This window comes from Drosophila obscura, unplaced genomic scaffold (genome assembly GCF_018151105.1).
Source record: "Drosophila obscura isolate BZ-5 IFL unplaced genomic scaffold, ASM1815110v1 contig_73, whole genome shotgun sequence".
In the NCBI taxonomy this organism is placed as follows: Eukaryota; Metazoa; Arthropoda; class Insecta; order Diptera; family Drosophilidae; genus Drosophila; species Drosophila obscura.
In genome coordinates this window covers 4,317,335-4,332,689 of record NW_024542865.1, presented here as the reverse complement: position 1 = coordinate 4,332,689, position 15,355 = coordinate 4,317,335, and the positions used below count along the sequence as shown (strand labels likewise).

At 43.3% G+C, this 15,355-nt stretch overlaps 2 protein-coding genes across 2 annotated transcripts; one reads left to right on the top strand and one right to left on the bottom strand.

Moving 5' to 3' along the window:
* Positions 1-4,067: 4,067 nt before the first annotated feature.
* LOC111065293 (dynein regulatory complex subunit 4) lies at positions 4,068-8,679 on the top strand. Its single transcript, XM_022353396.2, has 5 exons — positions 4,068-4,369; positions 5,873-5,915; positions 6,999-7,163; positions 7,228-7,531; positions 7,599-8,679. Exons 1-5 carry the CDS (start codon positions 4,367-4,369, stop codon positions 8,521-8,523), a joined length of 1,440 nt encoding a protein of 479 aa, XP_022209088.1. The 5' UTR covers positions 4,068-4,366; the 3' UTR covers positions 8,524-8,679.
* Positions 8,680-9,711: 1,032 nt separating this feature from the next.
* On the bottom strand, positions 9,712-14,736 carry LOC111065292. Its single transcript, XM_022353395.2, has 11 exons — positions 14,389-14,736; positions 14,190-14,273; positions 14,017-14,088; positions 13,874-13,954; positions 13,724-13,789; positions 13,582-13,635; positions 12,529-13,502; positions 12,330-12,456; positions 12,077-12,270; positions 11,840-12,018; positions 9,712-11,770 (listed from the first exon to the last, which is right to left on the bottom strand). Exons 1-11 carry the CDS (start codon positions 14,435-14,437, stop codon positions 11,629-11,631), a joined length of 2,022 nt encoding a protein of 673 aa, XP_022209087.2. The 5' UTR covers positions 14,438-14,736; the 3' UTR covers positions 9,712-11,628.
* Positions 14,737-15,355: the final 619 nt, after the last annotated feature.

Sequence of the window (15,355 nt, the reverse complement as noted above, 5' to 3'; positions counted from 1 at the left end):
GTCTCATTGTTCATTTGTTGCAATTTTAATTAAGAGCTGCTCTCTCTCTCTCTCTCTCTCCTCTCTGTGTGTGTGTGTGTGTGTGCTGCAATTATATAATAACAATAAAATCAAATCTAGCCACAAACAAGCAACCAAACCAAACATCCAACAAAATATCTACAAGGCCCCCCCATATACATACATACCCGTACATAATAATATACATACATACATACATATATACACGGATAAATGCATACATAAAGTGTTTTGTTTCTGTTTGTGTTCCTGTATAAAGCGTAATACTCGTAATCCAGTGGAGAAATAACATAACTGGCAAGAACATTTGTAAAAAACTGATGAGACAATTAACAACAATATATACACAATATATGCATATATAAATAATAATTGAATCCATTGAAGGTTGTTCATATGCTAAGCGAACGCTTGCTAGTTGTATGTATAATGAATAAACCCACAAAGCCAACCCAAAGCCAACCCAACCCAAACCAACACATACTCGTACATACTCATACATACTCGTACATACATACGTCTCTAATCAATCTCAGTGTCTCTATGTATATGGTACTGGTACTTATATCAAAAAAAAAAAAAAACAATCGAAATAAAAAAAAAAAAAAAATCAACAATAATAATTATGTGCCATTATTAGCAGACCTAAAGCTGAATAAAATATCAGTCAATACAACAACAAAAATATAAGAAAAAACAAGAAACAGACACACAAAAATAAAGTTATAGTAAATTCGTATAGAAAATGAAATATACTTTAAGCATTCCAGGGCAGAGCAGAGCAGAGTATTTGTTTTGTTTTGTTTTGTGTGACATTCTGTATATATAGTTTTGTTGAAGATTAAATCTATATAGGATTATACATAATATCTAAACCAAGTGTATGTAAGGATGTACGGATTTACGGTTGTACGGATGTACTTTTGGTTACGCTTTTCCTTTGGTTGCTTTGTACCAGTTTGTCTTTAGCGTAAGAATTGTATATAAGAAAAAGAGTTCATTATTGGAAACCATTTGCAGGCAGTCAAAGAATAACTCAAAATTGTATATAGCCAAAGTGGAGCGACTATTTCATTTATAGTTAAAGTATTTGATCATCGATACAATATCGATGCATTTATCGATCAAAATAATGGATAAACCATAAACAACAAACAAAATGTATGCAGACCATAAATCTGCTAAAGAAAAAAAAGTTGAACCCAACCCAAAACTGAAGCTTAATCAAAGTTCTCGATAATCCCAAAAAAAAAAAAAAAAACCCCAAAAAATAAAGAAAAGAGCAGAGCTGCTCTTTGTGCATACATACATACATATGTACACATACATACATACATACATATAGTATGTATGCATGTAGGTATGTATGCACATATATCTACGAGTATATATAGCAGCATAAATCGTATAAAGTATAACTTATATACATATATACACATATATACATATATGTATGTATATATATATATATATATATATATCTATATATATATATGTAATGTAATAACGAAACACGAAATATATACATACAACCAACCACAAAGGAAATTATATATATAAAAAATTATATATACATATATATATACGAGTATATATGGTAAACGAAACAAATTCTACAAATAAAGGACAAAAATATATTTATTAAAATTAATCAGAAAGTTTAAATTGCGTGGACTACTGGTGGAGGGCGGGTGGGTGGGCGAGTGGTAGGTACATATACTCTGCACAAGTCAAAGTTTGGATCGAGAGTTGTAAAAGCAAAATCTGCATATGGCAAAGGAATGGAAAGGGGCTGGAACCGAGGCTGGGGCTGCTCTCTGTTTTTGGTGGGCATACAACAGACAAGACAACAAGTCCAAGCAGCTGCACCAACAGCAAATATCCCAAAACTCGCTCTCTCTCTCTCTCTCTCCCCCACAGCCTGCCCTCCTTCATCTGTGGCTGCATCTCCGTCTCCTTCTGCATCTCTCACTCAGAGGCCGGATATCCGTTTCTGCGCCAAAGCGGAAGTTGTTGTGAAAATAACACAGCAAATAACTTTTGCCACCGCAATGAGCACTGAGCTGCACCGGCCCCACTCTCACTGCCACTCCCACTGCCACTCCCCGCCGCACATTCCACTCTCTACCTACATAGATATCCCTGCTCCATTCAGAAACTACTGCACACAGAGACCTATGTGTGCGAATAGAAGGAGGATGCTGCATGACATTTATCGCAAATTACGTAATAATACTCGGGGAAAAACGTCACTGCAACCCCGCGCCTGTCAGCCAGTGCCTTTTCCCGCTAACCACTAAGCCACTTTCCCCACTTGTCAACTCTTATTTTTGCCTCCTTCTAGCACAGAGCAAGTGCATTGGAATAGGGATGGGTGGAATGAAGCAGCAAAGAAAACTAAATAATTCCAAGAGGAAAGCGAAAGGAAAACTAATAGTGGGATAAGCAGAAGTAAACGGTTATTTGATGCCCATAGAACAAGAATAAAAATCGAACTGCAAGCAAAGAAAATTCCCCTTTAAAGAGTACATTCATGGAAAAGAGAGACACCTCGCAACTCGATAAGCAAATTTTCTAATCATATTTTAAATACTTTCAGTTTCAATCAGTGTGGCGGCCTCCTTGCCACCTTCCCAAACACAACCCTACTGCCTCTGCCCCTGCCCCAGCCTCTGCCACGCCATCTCGCTGCTTTCCGCGACCCTTGACAGCCGTTACGGAGCTCAATGGGGCATGACCGACCGCAGCCGTTGGCCAGAATCAAAATGAAACAGAAATTATGCGAGGGCGGCTCAAAACAGGGACTGAAAACGTAGCAAAGGGACACACGGAAAGGGTTGAAGTTAGCCGCTGAAGCGTCTTCGCTATCAAGAATTGACTTTTAATGAAAACAATTGAAAATTCTCGGTGTCTGAAGCCGAAGCCACGGGGTTCTACAGCAGCCGAAAACTGACTCTGGCTCTGGGGGACTGGAGGCCTCCACTGGCCTGACTGCTCAACTGCTCAACTGCTGACTGCGGTTATTAATTTCAATTAAAGCATTTAACCAGGGAGGCCCAGAAAATCAGCAATATGCCAACACCCCACACCCGTACACTCCACACTTTTGGGCTTCTGTTTACACAGCCCCCCCCCCCCCTTCCACCAGGCCCTGCCTCGAATCTCTGCCTTTGGCCTTACACAATAATTAGGCGGGGAAAATTTTAGGAGTGAAATTTAACCGTAAAATAGGTGCTCAAAAGGTGCCACAGAGTCGGGATCGTTTGACGAAAATGTTGAAGAGTCGAATTGTCAATGCCATTCGCCGCTTTGACGGTGGGAGAAGTGGGAGCTGAGATTTTCAGTTTCCTGATAATATCTTATTTCAAAAAATCATCAAATTAACCAGTCAACGGCAGACTGCACTGCCGGAGCGCATTTAAAGTCCGCAAAATGAACAAACAAACAAATTCACATGGAGAGACCCGCGAGACCCTCCTTCCTGGGAAGCAGCTTGTTTAAGCTGCAGACGGCAACTGACTCCGGAATACGACGGCAGCGATAAGAGAGTCTGGTCTGGCCTGGGCCTGGTCTGGGCCTGGTCTGGGCCTGGTCTGGGCCTGGTCTGGGCCTGGTCTGTTCTGGAACTGGGCTCCGGAGCCGCATCAGAGTTGGGGTCGCTGCAGACTGGCATCGCATACAGAGTGCTGTGGGGAGGCCAATGGATTGTCGGGGTCACCACTCGTTGTTTGCTATTTCAATTTCTATTTTCAGTGCCTGTCACAGTGAAGTGTGATGGAGAAAAAGCAATGAAGGCTTTCTGCGTGGTACCCTAATTTTGGGTACTCCGGTATTTGGGAATATCTCCGATATCTTCGTTTTGGGATAAGAGTTTAGAATTTACCCTGATACCCCCAATGATACCCTAGTCCACTGTCTAGCTTTTACAGAAACTTATAAAGTTAGTTCTATGATCTGCACCCATGTATCTCGAAAGCCACCATTATCAGAGGATCTTCAAATCAACCCAATCATATAACAACAACAAAACACAGCAGGCCAAGTGAGTACTGTAAAAACTAATATAATAAATATAATTGGTTTCGAAAACCAACTCCAAATAATTCATAAGCAACTTCATCTAACTTACGCACATTGTTCTTTCTTTGCTGGTTGCCTGGCAGCAGAACAACACACCACACACACCCCTCCCCGCCTAGGAAGCACGCGCTGGGCAACCGTTTTATCGATACGATTTCGTTATTTTGGAGAGCGCTGCGGACAGTTGCAGTGGACAGCGGAACAGAACTGGCCCAGTCGACGTAGACGTCTCAGGTGAACAAGCAGAAGCAGAACAAGCAGCAAAATGGTAAGTGTTTTAGCAGGCAAATGTTTGGAATTTCGCATTCAGTCAAGAAAGCAGTTCGACCAAAAAAAAAAGTAGAAACAACAGCAGCAGGCTGGCTATTATTCCATTTAGACAACAAATGCAATAAGTACTCGGAAATTGAAACATCAGTGCAGCTGATACCTTCGTATCTCTGTCTCTCTCTTCGTTCTAATTACCAACAAAAGGATCAACAAAAATATCAACACAAGCAAATCAGCAAGCAAGCAGCGGTCAAACAGCTTCATCAGCTGTGCTTTTTGTGCAAGAGCAAGCAGTGCAGCTATTTTTTATCTACCACTCCCACTACTTGTGCCTGTGCTGCGCCATTATATTATGGCGTCTGTGATAAGGCCATCGACGATGGGGCTCCTTTCAGTTTCAGTTTGGCTGCTGCTGCTGCCACTGCAGCGCATTCAATTTTTCATGCCACGCCAGGCTGTTGCTGCAGACGCAGACACATACAAAATGCATGCTGTATATGTATGTATTTGTGGGTGTATATTTATTACAGCCCACAGTCCGCCGAGCCGGCCCCAGCCGCCGCGCCGTTGCGTCTCAGTTGAATCTCAGCTCAGGCATGGGGGAGGCCCCACCAGCTTGCACTCGTTTGTTGTCTATTTTCGATCATTTGTTTATACATATATACATATAGCCCGCTTTACATGTATTTGTGTATTTAAATACATATACTTTACGCCTTTGGGCCAACGACATGCAGGAGGAGGACCAACAGGAGGATATAGTAGGGACAGAAAATGGTGGACATCAGCGCGGTCGCAGCGCAGGCGGCTTCGAAAATTTTTGAATAATTTGCAGCCATAAAATATGCAATAAGCCAACAGCCAACAGCTGTTGCAAAATTGTTTTGAAAGCCGCGCCATCACATTATTTAAAGCGACGCCGCCCGCCGCCACTCTCTACAGTCGCGTTCGGTATGGTATCGCCTTTGCCTTGCCAGAGACAGAGACAGAGTGGAGTGGAGTCGGCATCAGAGCGGGGGCAGTGGCAGAGAATTTCTCTAGTGGAGAGCGAGAGAGAGAGAGAGAGAGAATCGAATTAAATGTTGTTAAAGGATTTAAAGTGCGAAAAATAGTTGCCACACGGAAGAGCACAGCAGACAGTGCAGCACCAGACGACAATTGTGCAGCACCAGCACGGCACCGGCACCCCAATGGCATTTGCATAGACAAATGTGGAGTACAGTGGCAGATATAAATCCAAGAAACCCCTGAGTTGAAGTCGAGCTCAGCTCCTTTGTGGTTCAAAATGATTCTCATCTGAGCTTTGGCAAAGCAGTGCAGAAAGCAGTCGAAGATCGTAGCGAGTGCATGCTCGTGGCAAGCAGTTCAGCAAGCAGCAGAATCTTCCTGGTGATTTCTCTTAATTATTATTTTTCCTTCTATTTTTCAGTGAATATTTACCATATTTATTTATTCCATGATTTTGCATTGATTATAAGGTATTTTTTTTTCTTTATTACAGCCTCCAAAGGGGAAAAAGGGCAAGAAGGGCAAGAAGATGCCGGGTAAGTAATTCTATAATTATTTGACAAAAGAATGACATACATACATATATAATTTGTCTTCACTTTTATTAACTATCTATGTACACACTGTACAACATCCCTGTGTGGCATTAGAAGAACATAATAGATCTTCGATAGATAGAAAACTGCTTTCCAACCCAATAGTTTCGAGCTCTTCAAATATTTCCACTCAAAAGCTCTTTAAGACCCCGCCCATAAAGACAGCTTCCATAAAGAGGGAGAGACAGGCTCCAACAGGCAGGCAGGCAGGCAGGCAGCAGTTGAGGCAACGAGGTCTGCCTGGCAATTCATTTTCGGAACATTAATGGCTGTACAGGGTGCTGCAGGACGGAAATGGGTACGGGTACAGAGCGAGGCGGCAGGGCAGGGCGGCTGGGCGGTATGGGATGGGCGATGGGCGATGGATGGACATTGGTCATTCAGGGCAATTTAAAAAGGCCAAGCAAAACAATTAGTAAATAACGATAATCTGCGTGAGGAGAGGCGAGAGAGCAGGAGCAAAAGCAGAAGCAGGAGCAGAAGCAGAAGCTGAACATGTCCGATGCACAGTGTAATTGCCCAAGCATAGGACCAGGGCTATGGACCCGAACCAGCACGCAGTGCAACCAAACAAACCAAAACAAAAAATCCAAAGGGAAAAACTGTCCACTTAATTTCCACGAGTGAGAGCACACGCAGTGCACTCCGCCTTCACCGTCCGCCGTCGCCTCTCCGTTGGACATCTAACGCACATAATTGTTTCTATGCCTGGCTTCCCCAGTGCTAGTCCTATTCCTATTCCTGTGCCTGTGCCTGTTCCTAGTCCTGTTTCTGCTCCTAGTACGAGTGCGAGCCCTGGCACCAGCCGGCCAACGATGCCAATTACAGAAAACAATTACAACACAGTCTGCACGGGTAGCCGGGTAGCCGGGTCCGGGTCCAGGCCACATATGCGGGCAGGCACAGGGTCCTTGGATGGGGCAGCGCGTGCCATTCTCATTAAATTGTCATAAAGATGGGCCAACCCAAAATATGCGGTACAGCCAACTTCCACTAACATTCATTCCTCTGGCCAAACCGCAGTGCTCATCGATGGCGTGGACACCTCGGCGATGACGCGCGACCAGCTGGAGGCGTTTGCGCTGCGCCTCAAGGCCGAGATGGATCGCGAGCGGGAGGAGCGAAACTACTTCCAGCTGGAGAGGGACAAGATTCGCACCTTCTGGGAGATCACACGACAGCAGCTGGGTGAGTCTGATATTCGATGTTCCACCCCTCTACCCGGTCATATCTATCCATAATCAATATCCAGATGAGACCCGCTATGAGCTGCAGCAGAAGGACAAGGAGATTGAGGCGACGCAGGATCTGGCGGACATCGACACCAAGCATGTGATGCAGCAGATGAAGCATCTGCAGTTCGAGAACCACAACAAGCTGGGCGAGGTGCGGGCGGAGGCGATGACCCAGCTGAAGCTGGCCCAGGAGCACCATGTCCTGCAGGAGACCGAGCTGCAGAAGGATAAGCGCCAGCTGCGTCGCATCCTGCGCGAGCGCATGGAGGTTGGCGAGATGCAGCTGCGCCAGATGGAGTCCCACTTCAACGAGAAGCTGCTGTGGGTGCGCTCCTGCCCAGCACCTTGATCCAGCACTCATTACGCCCTCTCTCTCTCGCTCTTCCAGGGACCAGCGGCTAACCTTCGAGCGGGAGCGCAAGGACAACGAGATGCTGCACGAGGAGAAGATGATGGAGCAGAAGTCGAAGCTGGATCTGTTCTACGGCACCCAGATGTTCGAAGTGGAGGAGCGCAAGAACCAGCAGATCAAGGACCTGCAGGACCACCACGACGGTGCCTTCAACGACATGAAGAACTACTACAACGACATCACCCTCAACAATCTGGCCCTCATCGGCAGCATGAAGGAGCAGCTGGAGCAGCTGCGCAAGCAGACCGAGCGCAGCGATCGCATCGCCGCGGACACGGCCCTGGAGAACAAGCGCCTCCGAGAGCCCCTCGAGCAGGCCAACATCCAGCTGAACGAGTACCGCCGCAAGCTGGAGTTCTACGATCGGGACAAGCAGCAGCTGAGCCGCCTCAAGAGCCGCAACACCAAGCTGGAGAAGAAGGTGAAGGGCCTGACCTGGGAGGCGGAGACCCTGATACTGCGCAACGATTCGCTCGTGGCCGAGCGGGAGGGACTCAAGGAGCGCTTCAACGACGTCATTGTGGAGCTACAGCAGAAGACGGGCCTGAAGAATGTGCTGCTGGAGCGCAAGATTGCGGCCCTGATGCGCGAGGACGAGAAGCGCAGCATTGTGCTGCACGAGACCATAGCCACCTGTGCGCCCAATTTCGCCGAAAAACTGACCAGCCTGGACGAGCGGGTGGGCAACATTGTCGACGAGAAGAACAAGATCATTATCGATCTGCGCTACGAGGTGGCCAAGGCCCGCAAGGCCCATGACGATCTCCTGGAGACGTACGAGTGCAAGCTCAAGCAGTTCGGTGTGCCATCCGACAATCTCGGCTTCACACCCCTCCGGGATCGTGACGAGAAACAGCTCTACATATGCGGTCCGGCGGGCATCGTTACGGAGAACAAATAGAAGGATAAGAAGAGCCAGAAACAGACGCAGAAGCAGATGTCGAAATTAAATTGCCAGTTTGATTCATTCAGAATTCAGAATTTATTCAACTTTAGCCTAGATTAGTGTATAAGAAGTATGTATATGTATATGCTTATAAAAAACGTTCTGGAATAGCAAGGAGTTGAACACGTCCAGAATTCGCTTACAATCCAATACAATTTCGATTAATATCCGTACTAGATGCATAGAGAGATAGAGAAAGAGATATAGAGATATAGGGAGAATCGAGCCAAGTATTGCTATCGGTTGGGGGATTATCAGTTTCCCATTGTTTTTCTGGTGGTTGTGTGCTAACCAAACACTCAATGGAATATGCCTAACTTAACAATTGGGGCTTAGGTTCGGCTTAGGGCTTAGGGTTCGTATTCGGGTTCTTAAGTAAACTCTTCAATAGAAATGATAAACCTCTTGAACCATTTCTCTCGTGGAGATGCGTTCTAAACATTTGCTTGCTCTCTGCTTTTTTTTTTTCTAATTTTTACTATATCTTGCTTTGTTTATGGATAGGGGTTTTTTTTCATTCTTTAGTTTTGCTTAGTTTTTTTTTGTCAATTGATTTATTTTTGAAATAGATATCACATGATTTTTTGCTTCTTGTTGCTGTTACTACGGATTCAATTCGTTTCAATTCAATTCGAGTTCAGTTTCAGTTTTCTTCCCTTTTAGTTTTAGTTTCAGTTTCAGTTTTTCAATTGATTTGATCAACAACAATAATTTCGCTTGTTTTCGTTTTAAATATTTAAATTTTCCACCAACTGTATTATGTTCCATGGCATTTAGTATTTTTTTGTTTGTTTATTTATTATATTAAATCCTCTTTTCAACGGTTCAACTTTTCTGTCAATGGGATTTTGTGTGGAGCTAAGAGCTGATACACTCAACAAATATTTTATGGGGTAGCAAAGGGTATTTATTTGTAGTATAATACAAAAGTAAATTTGGCTTCGGAGCTTAAGTAAATTATAATATAAAAATAATATTTATAAAATAATACAAAACAAACGAATTAATTTAAATTAATTTGGAATGCGGTTGTTCTGGTTTACCGATTCGGACAACCACCTGTGTTAGCCGACGATATGCCGCATATGAGATTTTAAATTCGTCATGTACTGTAGGAACCATATAACAAAAACTTTTATCTTATTTTCACAAAAAAAAATAATTATATTCCTCATTTATCTGATATCTGATTCATCGTGCTATAATGTGTTCCCCATTTAAAGTAGTTTAGAACTTGGACAAATCACACAGCAAATCATAGAAATAATTTCTCTTTGGGGTGCGGTAGATGAGTTCTCTTTGTAAGAGTTTACAAATGTTGCTTACAGCTAAGTTTCTTAGTAAAATAATTTCCCAAAAAATAATACAAAAAATAACATTTGGAATCAGTATTCAGTTTCATTTCAAATGATGTAATATCTATGTGTGTGTGTGTGTGTGTGTGTTTGGATCTTCTATAGTTTCATCTATCTAATTCGTGTGCTTGAGAGCCAGGCAGCGCGGGTTAATTGAATTGAATGTGTTAGCTGTTGCTTGATTTGTGTGCCATTTTGGTGTAATTCATCAATTTGTTTGCATTGTTTTTTTTATTTTTTCTTAGTTTCAGTTGCAGTTTGTTGTTTTGTTTTGTTTGTTGTAAAGGTACTTTTCGGTTACGTTACGCTCCATTCTACTGGTGTTTCCATATATTTTTTTTGTCGAGTTCACAAACAATACAGAATAACTAATATATATCCTCTTGCTTTTTATTTGTTTTCGTTTTCGTTCTAGTTCTGAATGTTTTGTAGTTTTGTTTGTGTTACAATTTTTGTTTTGTTTCGTTACATTTTGTTTTCGTGTAAAGCAAAAATTAAGGCGATCACAACGGTTTACTTCACAGATGCGTGTGGAAACATTTTGGTTAGAAATGTCCGTGAAAATATTTCCTATTTTTTTTTTGTTTTGTTTTGTCTTCTCTTCATTATTTTCCGTTTCTTGTTAGTTTAAATTTCTTATCATCCAAATTGGTTTCTATGCTCTGTATACCAGTAAATGTAATTTAATTTTAATTTAAGTATAATTTCGCTTAGCTAATTTCTTTAGTCGAATTGGTTGCGGCGTTTCCTCTTTTTATTGTTCTCAGAGCTATGGGGAGGGGCTATCTCGGTATCTCGATATCTATACTGATTTCTGTGTATGTGTGTGTTTTGTGTGTGTGTGTGTGTGTGTGTGTATGGCACATTTGGGAGTCTCTTCTTGCCTTGTACGCGTTTCGACTATACATATATATATGTACTTATTATGCAACTGATATATATTGCTTGACTTGGACTATTTTAAGCTAAGTCTATTTTTAGGTTTACATATGTTTATGTTTATGTTTATATGATAATGATTAGTTTAACTTGTTTTAACATTATCTAAATGCCATAATTTGTGTTTCAGTACGTTTCGCTGCCCGTATTCGTATTTTGAAAGTCTCAACTTAAAATGAAAGTTTAACTAACATTTTTTGTTTGTAAGGCAATTTGTTGTTTCGGTTTCGGTTTCAGTTTCAGTTTCAGTTTTGTTTTCTTTTTTTTTTTTAGTTTTTAGTTTTAGTTTTTTTTTCTGGTTTTACGTTTACGTTTTGGTGTGTTTTGTTCTAACTTCGTTCCGCTCAGATGCTTTGGGATTGTTTTAAATCCAAATTGAATTTAGATTCGAGTTCAGTTCTGTGGATTCAGTTTGATTTCTAAAAATTAAATCATTTGCCTGAAGCACTAGCAGCAATTAATCTGATACAGTTCAAATGGGAGGCCTCAAATCTCAAAATCAAAATCGAGTACTCAATACGAGCGTTACAACAGAACTTAAGCCGCTTGTGTGTGTGTGTGTGTGTCTGAGTGTGTGTGTGTGTGTTGGGTGCTGTTATGTGTGTATGCGGGTGTGTGGACTAACATTATAACTAATACTATTATTATATGAGTGGGGCGGGGTGACTGTCACCCTAGCGTCATGAAAGCGAAAGAGATGGAGCATTCGTCCCTAGTGCTCGTTAGCTCGCTCTCTCTCTCTCTCCTGTGGCCACACCTCTCGCTCCTAGTGAAACTTGTCGCCGACGAAAGCGTTTATGATTCTAGCCGTATGCTCGCTCACGCCGCACAACTCGAGTATATTCTGTTTGTGCACAGTGCAATAGTCCATCGAAGGCTGATTCTGCCGCAAGCTGACAATAATTAATCTGAAAAAAAAAAACAAAGAGGTCTCGAGTGAGTAAATCGCTCGCTTAGAAGTGCACACATTGACTCACTTGGCGTTACACTTTCGCTCCTCGCGATACAATTTCAGGAGGTTGGATAAGGTATTTGAGCTGTTGAAGGGGTTACCTCGTGTGGCGGCCGGTACCACAATTAAGAATACATCATACGTTTTTGTATCCTCCATGGCCTCATTTAATATTTGGGTTAGCACCTGTTTAGTTTTCTGTACCTGTAATAGATTTATTGTTCAGCCTATGGCTTGGGCATGGGCACTGGACAGAAATTACCCCTTGAGTTTTGCAACATTCCGTTGCCTCCACCACCGTCATCGCATTAGTCCAGGGCAGAGTCTTGAGCTTGCCAGTGCGATCGGACCAGTAGTTCACTTTACTGCCATCAGAGTCGGTCTTGTAATATCCGAAAGCGACACCCACAAGCGCGTCCAGATAATTAATAGACCGATAACGGCCATTGAGGCACTCTACAATGAGGTTTTTTGTTAGCTATAAAATGTCATAAGCATTCAATTGAGGAACTCACTGCCTAGGTAAAATTTTTCTAGACTTAGAGTAATGTGCAGCCGCTTGCCCAAGGCCTTGTTGTGTCCAAATGACGACGCATAGACATTAAACAAAAAGTTTGGCCTATTCCGCTTGACCGCGATCATCTAATGGAGAGAGACCGAAAGAGAGAGGGAGGTTAACCGTCAGAGAGATGAATGGAAATGCATGAGACTTACCTCTCGGTTGTTCTTATTCAAACGCATCGTTTCCAGCAGGATGCGCAGCGGGTTTATGTTGGCCGCCTCCATGTTCGTTTTGTCGAGCAACAATTCCTCATATTTGTTGTACGAGGCCCTCTGCGTACGCTTGCATAGGCGCAACACTCGCGGTGATGTCTTTAGCAGCTGCTCGTAGCTGATCGTCGGGATCAGGTATTCGGCGAGCACGGGATCGGCACGAAAATTCTCGGGCGCTTGTTCATACGTCAACGAAAGCTCTTTCAGTATCGGCAGTGCCTCCAGGGCACTTATGGCCTTACGAAGCTTAACAATGCCCTCAATTTTTTTCCTACTTCCGATAAGGGGATTAAGGAATTCCGGCCAGCTTCCCAGCAGCCTGGTGGGGGTGCAAAACAGCTCCAGGGTGGCCTTAATTTCGGGAATCAGTTCCACATCCCGATAGTGGCAGATACGCAGCAGATTCTTGTGCGAGGCACAGATTTGCTCGCCCTTTGACCACATTTGCAGCAGCACAGCCGCCGACTTGTCGGTGTACCACTCAATGACGGCCTTGCGGATGGTGCGACTTAATGGGGTTTTGCGCCCTCGCAAATCCTGCACCAGCTTCACGAGCCCCGTGAATATGAACAGTTCCGTGTCGGTACGCACCAGCCGAGGGAAATATTTGCGAAATAACGCCCTCTCCAGCTGATTGGTACACGTCGACAGGTAAACGGCCACCACCAACATCGCCTCATCGCGCCGTGGCAAGTAATCGTCGTTGTTTATTAGAACATCGACCAGGCAGTCGGCCAGCTGCTGTGCACCCACCGTGTCACAGAGGAGGCGCAGTTCTTCGTACTTTTCCTTAGTCAACTTTTCCATCGTCGACACCAAATAAACGGTCATACTTGGGGTGCCGATGTAGCAGAAGCGCCGCAGCTTTTCAATGTCCGTGATGCGTGTCGCGGCGGCAACCTCTTCTGCTGATGCTGCAGCAGGCACATGTTTGCATGGGAATTTATGCAGTTTAGTGTACATTGGTGGCGCCATAATTAAGAAGCTACTCACGTGCGTCTAACTTTGGCTTCTTCATGGGCGATGTGTGCATCAAATTATCTGGTGCTGAACTCCCGCAAGAAGCAGCATTTAGGAATGGAAATTATGTTTAGTTTAGTGTGATGGCCTGCATAAAAAAGTACTCAGTACTTACGTTCCAGTGCGGAGTCGTCTAGTTGCTGCTCAACATTGGGCTCTGCCATCAAACCGTTCGGTATAGCTGCCCCGCAAGCGAAGCAGGAACATGTGAATGAAAATTGTATGTTTAGTTTATTGTGAGGGCATATCCATGATGGATACTCACATGCCACCGGGGCTACTACGCCTGGCTCCTCGTCGGCCTTGAACTCCTCCATGGACGTTATGTCCAGCAAATGATTTAAAACTGCTCGCCCGAAAGCATTTGGTTAAATTTCAAGTCGCGATGTGAAGGTATGAGGTACTCACGTGCTCCCGGAGCCTCGTCTTCGGCTTTGGGCTCCTCTACGCGCGTTGTATCCATCAAACCGTTCACTGAAGCTGTGTGGCAAACGAGGCAGGCAGATATGTATAAAATATATATGATTAGTTTATTGTGCTGTGGGGACAGGATGAATGAAATGAATGAAAAAGGTACTCACATGACACAAGGGTCTCGCCTACTTCCTCATCGTTTTTGAGCTCCTCCATCGGCGTTTCGGTCTCCATGGAAACCAGATCCGATGCTACTCTCCCGCGAGCGTCGCAAGGCAGGCACATGTATGTGTGTGTGTGTGTGTATGTGTGTGTGTTGGAATGTGATTTAGTTTGAAGTCGCGGCATGAATGAAAAGTTACTCACAATCCATCACGGGATCGCTTGGGTTCTTCAAACCCTTAGCCTCCTCCATTGCACGAGCTTCGTACGAAGAAATGCGTATTAGTTGCTTGCTTCGGCGAGGTCGGGCTTAAAAATCCTGTGAAAATGAGGGCCAGTCCAGCGAGAACAACACACAAACGACGCACTTCACTTTGCATCCAACCACCAAACAATCAAAACTTTGCTGCCACGGAAAATACACGTGAACGTGTATTGCTAAATACAAAATATATGAACTCGATGCGGCAGCAAAATCAAGCTACCAGCCAAACGACAACTAGAAATTAAAGGAATTTTTGGGAATTCAGCCTGGGAAAGTGACAGTGGCAGTGTGACAGCCTACTTATTAATAAAAACATACCCGTCTGGCCCTCAGAAATATACCGAAATATACCATTATCAAAACATACCTTAAATATACTGACAGACACGACTAAATGCGTTGATATTCCTCAATTTTGATGTTCAGTTTAATATTACTATTTAGTTAGACCTGTCAGCCCCAAGAAAGCAATTTTTTCCAATTCATGAATCAATTTTCTACAAGATTGACTAGTTTTCAGAACTCCGTTTTAATGGATTAATTACATACTAAGGTTTTTTACCTTCATATGTGTTTTATCCCGAACCCAACCTTTTATTGGTACCCGTAAGCTGCAAAATTTCGTTAATATCTCTAAAACAGAGACAGAGTAGTTTCTGCAATCATTGGAGCCTAAGATTACAAACATTACCTCTATTCGATAATATCCATTTTCCCAAGGTATGCATGGCCACTAACCATACAGTATATAGTCGTTACTTTGGGGGGTCAAACAAAATTTTAAGATTTAAGAAAAATGTAAAAATGCTCATTCACAAAAGCTGACTGATTTTCAACGAAAAAATTATAATTGCTCGCTGACAAAAGCTGACTGATCTGAAATGCCAAAAACTGACTGGCAGCTAA